Raw genomic sequence first — 16,385 nt, 5'->3', positions numbered from 1 at the left:
GGATATCCTGACATTTTTCCATGCCACACATTAATATAATTGCTGTTTGACTTTACAGCAGGCTACCAGTGCTGAAGTGAAATAAACAGTACCATTTTGATGGTACCACTTCCCCCCGAGCCCTGCAGTTCAGAAACAATGAAAAACTTGTGTTTATGAGGTAAGCCAGGAGCTGGAGCAAACTGGGTAAACTGCTATACATCTGGGGATGCTGTGACTTTTAAGCAGGACGAGGAGGTCCCTAAGAATAAATCTCATAAGCAATATATAGAAGCAGTTACTCCTTTGGAAAAATGTTTTTGTTTGTTTGTTTTTTCCACAAACCTAAGCTGTTACAGCACTTGAAGTTGTGAAAGGTTAAGTGACAAACGATACGGACCCAGGAACATTACTCACCAGTCAGAATCAAGCCACAGTCACGCTCAACAGCAATGCCTGTCAAAGTTTATGGGACTGATACCTGAATGCAAGCCTGAACAGAAGGGGTACATATTCCTAGTGAGTAACACCCACCTACACTTGTATGGGGCATGTTGATTTAATTGCCATCTCAGTTATCTCTGTAACACCCTGAGGTCTGTTGGGGAAGCACCTCCCTAGGCATTTCTGAAAGGGGCTTGAAATACTTCCCAAAATGTTAACCCAGAAGATTTCATATTTATTCAGATTTATTACTGGATTTATAATTGCACATTATGATAGCTGCACTGACAAGATTCCAGCCTAATTAATCTGCACCCCAATTTACATGTTATTTTTGTAGGGTACAACACTGCCAAATATTAAGCACCCCCTGTCAGCTGCTGAACGCCCATCACACCACCATGGTCTGTAAGCACCACACAGAGTTAGAACTTTTTCAGAGCAGAAGCTCTGTGACAAGAGAAATGCAATAATTCTGTGTGGCTTTTCTAGACATTATTCATGTCATCAGATGTCATAATGAACTTGTGAACACGTAGGCACCTCAACATAAAGTGCTCTCTCAAAACTGGCACGAGAGTGGTCACAGCAGAGAGCTTCGTTCCCCATCCATTGGGCAGAATGTGTTTGCCGCAAAAGAAACAAGAGAAAGGAAATGAACAACAGCCCTGACAGACAATCGTTACGCAAAAGCAAGACTGAAAATTCGCTGGCTTATTTCCTTTATTAAGCCCAAAATAACACCTTTAAAAAATCCTGACTTCATGAATAAATCAAATGCCTTCATTAAAGAAACATTTACTGCCATTTTCTATACTTTATTTTAAGGCATACAGAAAAATATTTAACAAATGTGTATGCAATTAAATGCCGGGGACTGCTAATTACAGCCCTTCTGAATGCCTCTGCAAAACAAAGATACTCAATACAATATGTTAGAAAGGGTGGGGAAAAGAAAGAGAGGAAGCTGAAGACAATCTAATACGCATTAGTGCAGATATATGCTGGCCTTTGGCTACGAGCAGCAAATACGCCATCAGTGTAACCCCAAATGGCAGCCAAAGGACATTGTAGAATCACATCTTTGCTTCTGCTTCTCTAATTCATTTCCAAAACATTTCATCTCTAACTAATTATGGAATTTAATGACAATGTAAAGGACTGGCTGGGGTTGCAGGCCATTCCAACAAGGCTTTAATGACACATCCTTCAGGTTGCAGAATCTTTATATACTTAGCAGTGATGTATCATCCCTGGCAGAGGCAGGTACTTCAAAGGCAACCTTATATAAAAAATAAATTCTGCCTTTGCCAAGCATTGGAAAGAGCACTAAATTAAATTTTAAAATCAATTCCTACAGACAAGAGAGTCATAAAAACTCAGTGGGTTTGTCTATCTGGCCAACAGGCAAAAATTTATGACAGTACAGTTTTGTAATCAATAATAGCAATACAGTGTATGTTTCTGATTAGAAAAAATTAAAGATGCCAAAACAACATTGCTTAATATTTAGGCTGATTTGTGACAGTCCCATTGAGCAGAAACATAAAACATGCATTTTGATGAATTTCCAAGTAGTTTATGTCATACTATACTTTTTATTTTTCAAAAAAGAATATTAAAACTATTATAAGCTTTGTCACCTGCTATAAGGCAGAATGAAATAATTTTATTCACTGCACATTTCCTGTTTGTGAGGCAAAAAAGCATAATTTACTTCTTTATAAAAGGGAAATATATATAACTATATATATATATAATTTTATTGGTATTAACATAATGCAATACCATACATTGAGCAAACAGAAAGAAAACATTTCAAAATACATTTTTTAAAAGTATCTCCCCGTAAGATAGTATGAAATATCAAGTAATTAGCATTAACATTATTACAATACACCCTTAGCCAAATATATTAAGGAAAATCCACATTCTAACCACAGAGATAGAGGCAAACATCAACCCATAGGGGACTCAGAACATAATGATAAATACAATATCTGAATCTACTTCGAGTGACATCCAGACAAATATTGGCCCCAAAACAGCCCTCTGGAGTCTGGGTGTTACACAGAGAATACTTTGTGCCTGCTTGGCCAGGCAGCATCACTCACATGTTTAAGTCCTAGAAGATAAAGAGGAACTGAAGAGTTTAAGTGCAGAGTCTAAAAAATATCAGCGTGATCTTCTCCGTCATCATCCAAACGAGTGCCAGTGTACCCTCTGGTAATTCATTACAAACCATTAGATAAATGCAAGTCTCCAAAAGGTCTGTACATACCTCCACTTGACATATTACACTTAGTTTAGCATGACACAGTAAGGTGATTTCTTTCACTAATGTGAAGCACGCTTAAATGACACGACTCTGTCTGGTTGGCCTGAATGGGTTCACTGGAGTTCAGTACAAGCAACAGGATTTTACAGTTACCATGGCTGAATCCCTCTTTAATTCCTCGAGGTGTGCAGAACAAAACTGAGTGACACCAAAGCCCTTCCCCTGCCAAGACCCTCTTCCCCTTCCGTTCTCCTGTGCAGGGGGCAGTATTTTCTGCAAATGTGCTCCATGTAGACTGGATCTGACTTTGTGCCTAGTCCCATTGTGGAAAGGGTGCATTCTTCAAAAGACTGGCCATGCCCTTTGACACCTTCCTGGAGGCCTCATATTCAGGCATGTGGTTGTCTATGCTTTAACAGGTCTGTTCTCTGTTATAAACATCAAAGTTATTCAAGAAGAACTGACTTTCTGAACGGAGGCCATTAGGTTTCTTGCAAGAGGCTGAAGTTGAATCTCCGTCGTGCCAATTCTCTAATGATAAGTTTATCAACCTTTGAGTCCAATCGGTTCAGTGCCAAGAGATGTGGATCCCATTTGACATGGAGAGGTGCTATCAACTCTCGCAGTGTATTAGCCTAATACGATAAAGCAGTGATACAATATGTTGAAAGATCTGTGATGTGCCATTATTTCCATATCATATTAGTAAATTAGAAATACTACCATGCAAACAAGAGCAAATAGCAAATCTGGCATACAGTAGCAGCACTACAGAGCCTTTCTAATCTGCATGCAGCTATGCTCATGAGGACAGAGACATGGCACTGTTCTGCTATTACACCTCACTGCATTAAAATATCCATCCCTGATGCAAAAGAGGTATTTAGGGTAGAAAGTTTTATAATCTGTTTTTGTAGATATGCTTTAAAAAAGAAAAAAGAACATAACAGAAACCAATTTAAAAAAAACAACAACAAACAACCCACAAATAAAACAAGGGAACAATACACATCCTAACCAACTTGGGTTGGTTTTATCCATGTTGAAGACACATTAGCTCATTTGGAAGCACTGGGAAAGGGTCACATGAATGAGGAGAATGGAAGCAAAGAATGTGCCCCAAATCCACCAAATGTTCTACAAACACAGAAAAATCTCCTGGTGGCAACTTAGGCGTGAACTATAAAAAGAGGTGGCACAACACAATCTGGCTCCTTTCGTTCTCCTAGCTGACAGTCCAGCGTTGTGCAACGTTGGGTGAAGGATAAGATACAGAGCTAGGAGACCATGTGGTTTTGCAACCACACTGACATTACACACTTCCATAAGCTAGGGCTTGAGAACTCGAGAACCTTTGTGGACCTGTGTTAGCAAAGAAAAGAGAAAGAGAGAGGTGGAATAAACAGCATACAGCTAAGTTGTTTACTTAGAGTTTCTGTATGGATATGTAGTCTCTGCACACAGGCAATTTCAAAAGTCAGGCTGGTCTCAGTGCATTCCCTATTCTATTGTCTACCACACTAAATTGTAATAAAAAATGAAAGTCCATGGATCTTGAAATCCATTGCCATTTTAGTTCCCAGATATGAAAAGCTGTGGATGTTTTGTTGTTACAAAAAAAAAACCACTTTGGGAAGGAGTTCAACTCTGCATAATGTAAAGATGTACAAATTTAATCCAATTTAGCTGGTGAGAATTGTTTAAGCTTTGTTAAAAAGAATTTTTTTCCAAAAGACAAGATGAAAAGGAAGGAAAATATGAAGAACTGCCATTTGTATACTTGAGCATATCACAAAAGGCGTAGCAAGCAGAAAAGAAATGTCTCAGTGACAAAAAGCACAAGGTAGAAAGAATCCCAGATGGAAACATTGGTGCCATTTACTCCACCCACGGCAGCAATTGGAAAATGAGTTTCCAGGGAGGCAGAGGGTGAGCAATGCTATAGGGAACTCAAAGCGAGTTCAGCCTCTCCTCTCTTGCTGAGATTTCCTGGGACTCTGCACGTCAACAAGGAGAGGAGGAAGAAGAAGGGTGAGAAAAACAGTTTATATAACTAAATCCTAAGTACAGCAGTCAAGAGAAACTTTTACATAAGATATTGCTTAAAATAAAAAACATTTGATTCTACAACCAAAATGAAAATAAACCAAACCCAAACCCAAACCCCAAACCCCTAAAAAACAAAAGGCCAAACCAGCACACTTCAGGACTCATGGGACCGAGGAAAGGGAGACTTCGCAGAGCACAAAGGGGAATGTTTTTCATATTTCATCCTGTTTTATACTAAGAACAGTCATAGCATTGCAAATATGAGTCTTGGATTTGTTTGGAAAAAGGCATTAATTGAAGGAGGATACTACTGCCTCATAGGTATGGATGTTGCAGCTTTAGGAGATCCTGTTGTCCCATGGCTGCTGTTCATATAACTTTACCTCTAAAAATTCAGAAAGTTTGGTTTCAAAGGTCAGGCTTTGGCAAAAGAAACTTTCCTTTTTGTGAAACAAGGTGGCTATGAAATAAAAGAGGATTACTAAGTTAAGGCAAGGGTATCACCTAGCAGATGTCTATACTCTTCCACATGCCCTGCTGAGGCTAGCTGGGAGATGTCCTCTGTGTCTGTTGAAGAACTGTGTACCTAAATTTTGCATAAGAGTATTTCTGAAAAAAACTGCTAGTAAGACGCTTTTGTAAAGACTATTTAAAGGCCGGATGATACAGTCCTATCTTCAAACACTGGTAATTTTTCACTGTCCCAGTGTGGATTAGTCACTGTGCATGAACAACCTTTCATTAGGACCTCTTAAGGTAAGTAGTAGCATACACTATCCTATTTATCTGAAGATGAATATAATTATCAGGCACTAGAGGGGCTTTTCTAAAGAGATCTTCGATATCACTTACTGATAGTAACCAGGAGTTTAGAAACTCTGCTTTTTAGTAACAAAACTATTTTTCCTTATAAAATTCACATTTTTCTTTCTGTATCACTAGCATTAGCAACATGATTTATGTAAAAAATCTCAAGCATATGGTTTTGTTTCTAGATAAGGTGGGTTTTTTTTAAATTTGTTTTAAAGGAGAACAAATACAAGTAACAAAGAACGAGTAACGTGCTTTTGGATGAATACTTATTGACATTACAACTTATGAAACTCATGAGACTTGCAAACACTTTGAAAAATAAACCAACTGCCATTCACATACAAAAATGAACGTGACCCTGTGAATATAGTGAACTTACTGCATTTATCAACCAAATCATATTTTTACTATGAGAAGAGTTTTACAGCAATTGACTTCCCCAGAGTGGTTACAGAAACAAAAGTGCCTGCTGTAAATCTCTGCCTATTTCTTCAGCTGATGTGGTTATGTGAGATGTGAGGAATCTTATGTCTGAGCAAACCTGTAGCAGCAGGAGGTACTTTACCCATCTAAAGTGGTGAAGACAATGCATCAGGGCTGGGACCAAACCACCAAGCAGGAGCAAAGGCAGGCTTTGCAGGCATGCCACCAAGTGTCAAAAGCAAAGGGGAGGAGAAAGTCCTCACCTGATAGAAATGTTTGAGGGTCACAATCAGTAAGGTCTCAAAACGGCTCTCACACAAGAAGTCCTATGTAAGCAAAGGGGCACAGAAGGTGATAAAGCTATTTCTTTTTCTCTTTGAGACCAATTTATCAATAATAAAGGTACACCAGCAGCCACTAATGAGAAGGTAACAAGTTAAGGTTTTCACTTGGATATGTTTTTTAATAAAATGCATAAAATTTTACTGCTGCCATTTAAAAGTGCCCTTTCTTATGAATGTTCACATTATATATTTTGCCTAAACAGAAGAGAAGGCACCTGGCTATTAAATGGTAGGTTTATGAAAACTTTGCTTTTCAAAAAAGGGTTAGGTTGAAAATTTGGAAATAGATACTTAAGTTTTAGAAAAGGAAATTTCAGGCTTCCCATCTAGAATAGCAATCAGTAAAACTGTAACCGCCTTTTGAAGATCTATCCTTTCCTTCACTTCTACCCTATTCTGTGTACATGAGAGAAGAACTTTGACTGGAAGCCCTCACCTATCATCTAGTCCAATAATGAAGCATGTCTAGTTATGTATATTCCCCTAAAGGTAAATAGTAGGTGTGAGTAATCAGGCTCTGAATAAGAATGAATGCAAACAACAGTGGGGAGAAGAAAACCTTCCCCATGTATCACAAACTACCACAGGGCTACTTCTGTTAGAAGCCCACTGGCAGATATATCTTCCTCCTTACTAAGGAAATGGCTCAATGCTACTTGACACAGAGTCCTTGGGAGGAATACTGGCAGATCTGCAAACTGTCTATTGCTCAGTGGTGGGAAGCTCCTACCATCTCCAGGACTGTTCAGGTCTCAGACAGATGCCAAGCAGAGACGATGACACATCCAGTACAGCCCCCTGACGCTACACTCCAAAGCAGCACCTCTTCCTGTAAGGAGCCCATTAGGGGTGGAAAGCAGTAGCAGGAGTCACTCAGTACTCCTCTGGAGACTGAGTCACTGCACTAAAGGGCACTAAATCAAACGACGACAATACAGGAATATGCTATCTACAAATAGCAAGCTTCAGCTTTTCCAGCATCACGATATATACTTCAGTGTCCCTCCTGTCCTCACTGAGGAAAACCCAAGAGCACAAATGTTATAGGAGAAAGCACCACGGTGAGGATGGGGGACGGGGCGGAAAGATGGTGGTGTCAGCTCACGCATAACCTCCAGCTTCTGCTCCTCTGCAAGTGCTGCACTCAGCCCCGGGAGAATAAGGCAGTGGGAATTACAGGGCTCTGATCGGCAGGCATTTTTCCTCCCACTTACCACAGGATTTCTAAATTATGAATGTATCCCGGCTCTCCTATGCACTTCACGCAGCTGAATTTCTCATAGTTTTATATACATTCAGAGGGGGCAAGATGTAATTGGGACCTTAGCGTCCCACTGAGCAATTTATGAATTCTCAAAATGACATTAAAATTTCTGCATGTTGGCATTCTAACTGCTGGATTATATGGAGATTAAATTGCATAAGCCTGTAGGACAGACCTCACCCAGGAGAAGTCTGTCACATTCAAAAGACAACCAAATAAGGCATCTATCTAATGGTGAGCTTCCTTTCAATCCAGTTCTTAGTACTTCCTCTGTCCTGCCAAGGGTAGCATAAAGGGTATCCAGAGGCTCTAAGGAAATCCCCATCACCACAATTGGTGATTGTCGTATGCAAGGGAACCCTGCTCCACAAAGGGTGTGTGGTAAAAGGACTGACACATTCTGCAATGCTGTGGGAAGGGCTACCTGTAAAAACAGCCACCCTTTGAAACTGCCAGGTAGGAGTGCCCTTCCCTCACCCTAAGCCAAAGGATGCTTGTTCTGAGGGTTTTCTGCTGTCCAGAACACTCATGTACGTGGGCAAGGCTCCCCTGGGCAAGCTCTAGCGTGACCCAGAGCTGTTCTATAGTGGATATATTCCCAGCAATTTGCTACTCACTCCCTCTTCGGTTTGCGTTAAGTACCTTTCATCAAAATACCATCACTAAACAAAGAAAACATTTGCATCTTTACAGCCTGGAAAACACTGACTCTCATGTAACTGATCTCTGTTCTCATCCCATGACAGCAACCTCCCTCCAAGCTGCTCACTTGGCTGTGTCCTCTGCTATTTTCTTCAGTGGTTACACTGTCTTTTTTACTTTCCTCTCCTCTGCAATCTTGTACATGAACAAGAATTACATTTCTCTTTTCATGCATCACCGACACTGAAATCAAACCTTTATTTGTTCCCCCTATCAGACAGAAACATCTCATACCAAACAGTTCCCTTTAATTCTCTACTTCGATTGCACTTGTTAAAAATGGAGGTTTGGCTTCTGTTTACAAATAAATACAGAAAGTAGCATAGATAAAGGGAAACAAAATAAGACTAATTTGTGACACCCCATCTCAAAAAGCAGTACTGAAAAAGGCAGAGGAGGGCAGATGGAATTACTGGTGCTGCAAATGGGTTTTCCTGAAAGGACTGTGTGGTCCAGGACCAATCAAGATTCTCCCCTATAAATAAGGGGGATGTAACAGAGGTCTGTATAATTATGAGCACATACTTGCCGAGAAAAGGTTGATTATTGCCTCTTCGAGTAACGGAAATATCCCAAAGTTCGTGTGGCAAGTTCAAAACTAACCTGAAGAGATGCTAGTCCTTCCAGCCTGGAGTTAAAATGTGCAACTCCTTCTTGCCACATGATAGAGCTCAAAGTACACCTGAGTTCAAAATCGATAAAGCTACAAGCAAAGAACCTTTAACTCTCCCCTAGAAATATGGTTTAGGCACAGTTCATGGTAGGCTAACTGGGTTAGCTGGAATGTGGGTCTCATGGCTCTTTAGGCCAATCACTTCTGCTTGCAGGTGATTTTCTAAAACTGACATAACTCAGAGTCTGAGATCTGATACAGAACTATGCAAATCAGTGTTTTAGACAATCCTTGCTAAGCCCACATCTGCTGTGCAGAATGGAAATGTTAGGTTGCAAAATGCAGTAGTAAAACTACCAAGCTCAATGAGTTTTCAATTTTGCAAGGATTTGTTGTTTTAAGAAGTAAATACCCCTCTTAAAGAAGGTGTATATCTGATGGCAATAAGCTTACTAATTTTCCTGTATAATGCCAGGACATGCTATCAGTACAACCAACTATTCTGAAGAGGCTTTACAGCATTAGATTTGTCACTGATGCTTTTGTAATTTGCAGTGACTGAATATACATTCATCTTCCTCCGTGTTTTTTATTCCAGGAATATAGGTGGAGAGGTTCAGGAGAAATTATCCTGCTACAACAAAATGGAATTAGGCTATAAATTTATTTTTGATTTATGTAATGTTTTTCATAACTAGGGGAGAAGAAGAATAGAAAACAACATTGCTCTGGAAAAGTAGACTCGATAAAAATAACTGCAAAATACATGAAGATCATACTATCTTTTACGTGCCCTTGATTTTATGTGATATCTTAAAGACATTACTTTGGTTACAGAGTAACGACAAAGTTCAGTGTATATGATATAACAGATCTTTTCAACAATTCAATGGAAAAGGAAGAATTTCTCAATTTATGTTTCTTATGAAAAAGTACATGAGAGGGTAAGAATGGGCAAGAATTAATCTGTTTTGGTTACATTACGGTGTGATATCATCAAAACTGCTGGTGACGAAAAAAATATTGGTGACCATGATTCACACACTTCTTTGTGAACTATAAAGTACAGCAAGTGCATGGCCAGCTTAATCTGAGGTTTTGTTAATAGTGAATGACTTAAAAAAATTTGTGGAGGCACCACGGTGCTATGCTTAAGTCAGGCTTTGAGGCCAATAAAAGACAAACCCTGCAAGGGATGGGGTCTTTTATCATGGTAATAGCTGTCCCTTACCCAACTCTGCTCAGTTGTAGAACTTCCCTCCCTCTCCTTAGGGAGGTCTGATGAGGTATAACTAGCCTTAACTGCACTGACATGAGAGGCAGCTGTCATGTCTTCAAAGGGGTCATAAACTACCAAAGACCCCCAATGCACCCCCAGATTTATTTTCTGAGGCCTTCCACCAGAGGATTGAATGTTCCCCCTGCCCAGGGGAGGTATCAGGCATTCCCACTTGGCCTGAACATATATTAACCCATTGGACTTTGTGTTTGGTGGGGCTTCTTCCCTCCCCCTACAGATCAAGACCATCACTTCGACCTACGATGCAACAATCCAATCTTGTAGATCCCATGGGTGGTGATTATGAATCTTTCTACTCTTATCCTTTCTTTCTCTTCCTTCCTTTCTTTTCCCTTATACATTTTTTAAGTGCTTTCTTATTGCCATATTACTATAGGTTATAGTAACCAAAACAACTACATACTGGCTTTCCATTGCAACCAAACTGTTCTAAAATAAACCCTATAGGTACATAATTACAAAAACCAATCCTCCAGTGTCTTGCACTCTAATCCACCCCAAGGGATCTATTAACAAGAACTTGAGTTACTCTCACCTTCAGAGGCGGGTTGCAACCAGTTTTTAAAACAACTCCTTAGCAGTTGTGTGCAGAAACCTTGAGGGGATTTTAGAACTGGAAATCCACAGTTACATATCTAAGTGCAGAGACCAATCTCTGCTCAGCCTGGAACTACCATAACCAATTTGCCTTGGAAGAAAGAAACGGATGTTAATAAAACTCAGGAGGAACAGAGATGAAGATCTGGCTATATACTTTTGGTCATTAACAAGAGTGCCAGCTATGGCAACCACTAAAGATGAGCAACAGCCCCATGAATTTGTCTTTTAAAACATCTACTCCATTTCCATGTAGTACGACTGTGTAAGTCACCTGAAGAAAAAGTCTCACCAGTGGGCTCTGCTAGTACCTTCAGAAGACATGAGCTAAGGGGACACTATGAGAGAGGATTATTTGTCAAAACTAACTGTCACCTCAGCAGAGATATATAGGTTATACTGCAAGAGAAATGTGACATTGTAAAAACAAAATACTTTTAAAACAGTTTTTCTAACTGGGGAAAGATTTGTAACATCATAATCCTCGTTTGTGGCATCAGCATTAAAGGCTGATAGGATTTTTATTTGAAAAACCAATGACAACTAAATGAAACTTGTTCCATAGCTTATCCTCACCATTACAGATTTATGTGCTGTTTCTAGTCTTTTACCTTTTGCATCCACCTCACCCTACTCAGTTTTGAAATCTCTTTCCCAGCTACTCTGATGTTTCCTGCTCCCAACAAGCACTACAGATCACAGACTGCAGAAAGTGTTTCCTTTCTTTTTCACAGGTAAATTAAGCCTCTGCCACCTTGGGGGTGTGCTCTCCTTTGTTCATTGTGTTGCTCTCAGCAACCTCCTACTCCCCATCATCCTAGGGAGGAGAAATGCACAGAATCTTCTGACAGACTTGGTGGAAAAGCCCAATCTGTGTAGAAGATAAAATCTCACTCCTCCATGTCTGTTTTCCTCCAAGTAGAAACAGCAGGTGTCCCAGGTGCTGGCAGCTCAGAGCCATTCGGCCATGCCTTCATCCTCCCACATTCAACCTCCACTAAATTTCAGGAATAATGAAATCCATAAAAACCCAAGTGCTGTTTTCAAAACTGAAGAGCCTAATTTTTACTTCAAGTGACTTTTTTACTCTCTCTATAAATTTCATAATCCTGTTTAGCCACAACATGAACAAGCTGAGGAAACTGGCCTTTTGGGATGGGAGAGGCCAAGAAGAAGGTGGCTGACATTTTTGACTTTCATTAACTGTAAAAAGCCATTTCCAAACTGTGAGTCTCCAAGGCAATAATTTTTTAACTTTATGAGAACCCTGGAACTTCCTTCCTCTCTGTAACAATAGTTCAGTATTAATTGTACCAAACATTTCAGCCATCCCTTAAACAAGTATTCCCAGGAAAACATACATCCTCTTTTCCTCTTCTTCTACTATGAAAACATTTTACACATATTTTATAGACTGTACAAACTTCCATAAAATGAAATTTCTTGACTTCTAAGAGTTTGCATAGATATAAGGATAGCCTGTTTATGCTGTAAGATTCATGATAGCCACTATAAGGTGGTCCTATCTGCTGGCAGAATTTGGGAATTGAAGGTTACAATGTAAATTGAGCACAGAACTTGGAAACCGTCAATTTTTTAATGCATAATGCACTAATGTCTAAAGAGTATTTTCTGTTTGTTGTGGGTTTTTTGTTTGTTTGTTTTAATTTTATTTTTATTTCTCAATCTCACCATTTCATAAGCCATTGTCAAAATTCAGAGATTTAAATTTTCAATGTGATGGTATGGAAAATTTATGATATGGTTAAATTATTCTAGTTCATTAATAAGTACTTCTAGCCCCTGTAAAAATCACATGAAACTTTTGAGGCTACGTTAAGAAATAGGACATTAAATACCTACATCATACAGAAAGTAAACATAGTCCTCAGTGGCAAAACAATGTAAAAAAATTAATAATTTAGTCTTGGAGAGTTTTAGTTTGGAATATAAAATTTAAATGGGATTTTCCCCAGGCAGTTTACACAGCCATAAATAAATATAAAAAAAAATACTCTCTTCTGCCTTCTAAAGAGGCAGAAACTAGCAACTCTAGTTGTCTCTAAAGCCATTACAATAAAGTTAGAAATATAAATGTTTTACTGTAAAATTATGTACAAGTACTTAGCTTGATTAAAAAATAAAGAAAATGTCTTGAATTTTTTTTTTAATTACAAGTTGAAAATAAATGGCAGAGCACATTCTAGCAGGGAGAAAAATAAGATTTCTCAGAATAATCAGCTTCAAGCTTTTTATAAATTAAGTGCGATTCTTATATTGGATTTCAAGTGTATGCATTATTAAAAAAAAAAATCTCACCAAATGCAGAAGCTATTGAAACACTGTTATGTGAACTCTAAACCATATTTTGCTATTTTTACTGTAGGAAGACACTCTCTAATTCTCTAGGTCTCCTATTCGCCAGCTCTCAAATATTCCATAAAGACCACTTTGCATGGATAGTAAACACCACCTGAGCTGCAAGGAGCCCACTGACCGGGGCCTCTGGCATCGCCAGGCCCAGCTGGACCTTACAGTGCCACTGTCTGATCTCTGTCCCTGAATTTACAACAAGCAGAAAGTACCTAAGTGAGCTTTTCTTAATTTTGCCTTCTCCTCGAGGCCTGTAAAAATCATCCCGTGATTAAAGGAACATTTCAAAATCTGGCTGAAAGAGGGTTTTAATTGAAGGTTTTTTGGTAGCCTCTGTCCGCCCTCTCTGATGGTGATAACCCAAATACTTTTAAACAAATCAGCAGTTATATTTTATATTCCAAAAGCCCAAAATTTATCCCTCTGGAATCCAGGAGAGAAGAAATAATTAGCTAATATTTTTTTATGCCAGCAATACTCAAAATGTGGAGCTAGAAAAACCTATTTAAAATGCAACCAATTTTTTCAAGTAAACACAACAAGATCCTGCAGAGAACTTGTTTCATGCTTTGTTCATAAAATCATGGTATTTAATAGCACCACAGTAGCATAACAATGTTGGAGCATTAATCATCATCAACAGGTTCCAAATTTGCAAATGTGGTCCACAAAAGAAGACAAAAAAGTATTTATCTTCTAGCTTTTGAATCACAATTTTCAAAAACAAAGCTAGGAACCTATTTCATTAATAATGAATGAGAACTGAGCTCCTTGCAAAACTGCCTGATTACAGGGCTTTTTTATTTGTTTGTTTATTAATAAAGAACTGTATTATCACATTTGTTTCACATGAACTGGCAATGCTTCATGTTGAAAAACAACAGATCTTGCAAATAAAACTCACATGGTTATTAGAAACTCTGAGACTTAAGCACTTTTCCATCAGGGACTGATGGAACCCCAAGTGACAAAAGAATGAGCCTTCAGCTGCCCACCTATCTCCAGGTAACATATTCTTGGCTATTTAGATGCAGAATGGATGTGATAGGGCACAAGCTTTTCCTTCTAGTAGTTCAGCTCCCAGAAATGAGTGATATTAGCCACCTCCCATATCCAAGGTGTCCTCTGAAAACAAAAGCCAAGCCCAGATGGAGGAGACACCAGAGGCTCGCTGTTAACAGGGAGGGAAGGCTGCTCTATGTGCCCTGCATCCAGAAACAGTCCCAGATGGCGCTAATAGCCTGAATGGTGGAAGAGAATAAACTTATTAAAATCCACAAACACCAGAGTGTCAGGAAACATTTCCTAGACTGCTGGAGGATAGTCTCAGAAGTTGGAATGATTTAGAGGGATGAAATCTCTTGCCAAGTTTCATATAACAATATGGTAAATGCTATGCTAACAGGAACAGAGCTTGGCAAACACAGTTTGTCTGCAGGCTTTTTTTTTCTTCTTTTTTTTTTTTGGTCTAGTCAGGCTGTTGGTTTTACAAAATGTCATTTTTATCTGTTGGTGGGATTTAGCCCAATTAATTTGACATTGTAGTTCACCTGAGGTTTTTATTAACATGAGCTACTTGATGCAGATATGTAAAAGGTGCAGGAATAATCAGAACAACTGCGTTTAGAAAACACAACAATTAAGCAGAAAAGCATCTGGGATACTGTACAGCCCAAAGTGAAATACAAAGTACAGTATAGCTGCCAAACAGATACTTATCACAGTATAGAGCATAAAACAGTCAGGGCAAAGCAACCCTTCTGGTCTCAGTCAAGTGTGCTGCGCCCAGCTTGGACTCTGCCATCACAGAAGGGGTGCGAGTCAGCTGGAACACCCAGGAAAGAGGAGTCAAAGGCCTAGCAAATACTATCAGTGAAAAAAACTAAGCCAACCTTTCAGCTTAAAAGAAAAGCTCCTTTAATAAAGCAGTCTGTTTTCTGTGCCATAATGGAATGGAAATCCCGGGCTTAAATTGCAGTGGGAACAATTCAATATCCATTAGGAGAAAAAAATTCCCATAACAGCAAAAAGGAAAAGCACTGTCTGGAGGGAATGAAGAATGCTCACCAGTGGGGATATTTACGGGCAGGTAGGTATAGCAGCTCCAGATTAAGAGGGCAGAGCTGTAATGAATAATCTTTCAATCCACTTCCCATTCACTGGCTCCAAGACACACTCAGCACAGTTACAGCTTCACCAGATTCTTCAGAGGGACAAAGATTTTAACCTATCTGTACTGCCTTCCTGCAGTGGAAAGGTTTAGGAAACCAGTAAGGATATTAAGATGCCAAAACATAATCATCTAGTACCGTTTTAGCTGTCAAGGAGAATCCAAGGAAGTTGCATAGGGCTGGCAGGTTACACACATTACCTACACAGGATTTGTGACTCTCTGGAGCAGCAGCTAGTGACCAAAAGGAAAGTTAGCCAGAAAAACAGGCTAGGATGTTTTTCGAAAAAAATTCTCCTGCAACATTTATTTCACAAGCCTCCATGACAATCTTCATTTTGAATCCAAAAATTCTGAAGACATTAAAAAAAATAGATCAAACCAAACAAAACAGCTTTGTAACATATTTGGCTTTTCCTGAGTCTCTTGTCCAGTAAAAAAAATTCCAGCAGGATGTTGACTGTTTGCATTGAGGTCTTTAATATCCCATCCTGCTTCCCATGATGAAGAGTAATTAAACTTAAAAAATGCATGTTTACTTGGTGAAACTCCAGATGTTCACTGAGGTAGTAGTTTAGTAAAACTGCATCCCTCCCATGTCCTTCCAAGCACTACTGACTCAAGTTCATCCCTGTTTTAATGGTTGTCTTGAAAGAATATGAGAGCCACACATAACAGATGGTACCACCTGGAGATGTAATAAATATAATCTGAAAAGACTTTGGTCCTCCTCTGTTCTCCTAATCCTACTGATACTGTGCCATATTCTTCTGATTTAATTACAATAGATTATAAAAAAGATTTTATTTTTTTTTTTTAGCTTTGGAAAAAAAGCTAGAAAATTTAAAATTATACATTTTGGAAGAACATTCTCATGTACGTGACAGGTGGTTAACTTTCTTATTGCAGGCTTCTGTTTCCTTTGCATTTAGAAACCTTCAGATTAGGCTAAGTCCTCGCTTCATCTCAAAGAGTTCTGCAAAAATTTCAGTGAAAAAAGAATTCCTCATGGAAAAATCCCAATTAAATCCCCGTG

The 16,385-nt window shown here is 39.0% G+C and overlaps 1 protein-coding gene across 6 annotated transcripts in view; it reads right to left on the bottom strand.

Moving 5' to 3' along the window:
- The window catches only part of CNKSR2 (connector enhancer of kinase suppressor of Ras 2), a 210,948-nt gene that overhangs the window by 13,624 nt on the left and 180,939 nt on the right, over positions 1-16,385 (bottom strand). For 3 of the 6 annotated variants that reach the window (XM_027900403.1, XM_027900405.1, XM_027900406.1), the window contains one exon: positions 1,132-4,063. The exons of 2 other annotated variants lie outside the window; for them this stretch is intronic. In XM_027900403.1, the coding sequence (XP_027756204.1) occupies positions 4,014-4,063 (50 nt within the window). In that variant the 3' untranslated portion in view covers positions 1,132-4,013. Of the gene's footprint in view, positions 1-1,131; positions 4,064-16,385 lie in introns of those variants that run through there. One more of the 6 variants, XM_027900404.1, reaches the window with a different exon arrangement.

This window comes from Empidonax traillii, unplaced genomic scaffold (assembly GCF_003031625.1).
Source record: "Empidonax traillii isolate 1590-97213 ecotype Southwest subspecies unplaced genomic scaffold, ASM303162v1 scaffold723:size436081, whole genome shotgun sequence".
Taxonomy (NCBI): domain Eukaryota; kingdom Metazoa; phylum Chordata; class Aves; order Passeriformes; family Tyrannidae; genus Empidonax; species Empidonax traillii.
This window is presented reverse-complemented; position numbering and strand designations above follow the sequence as displayed.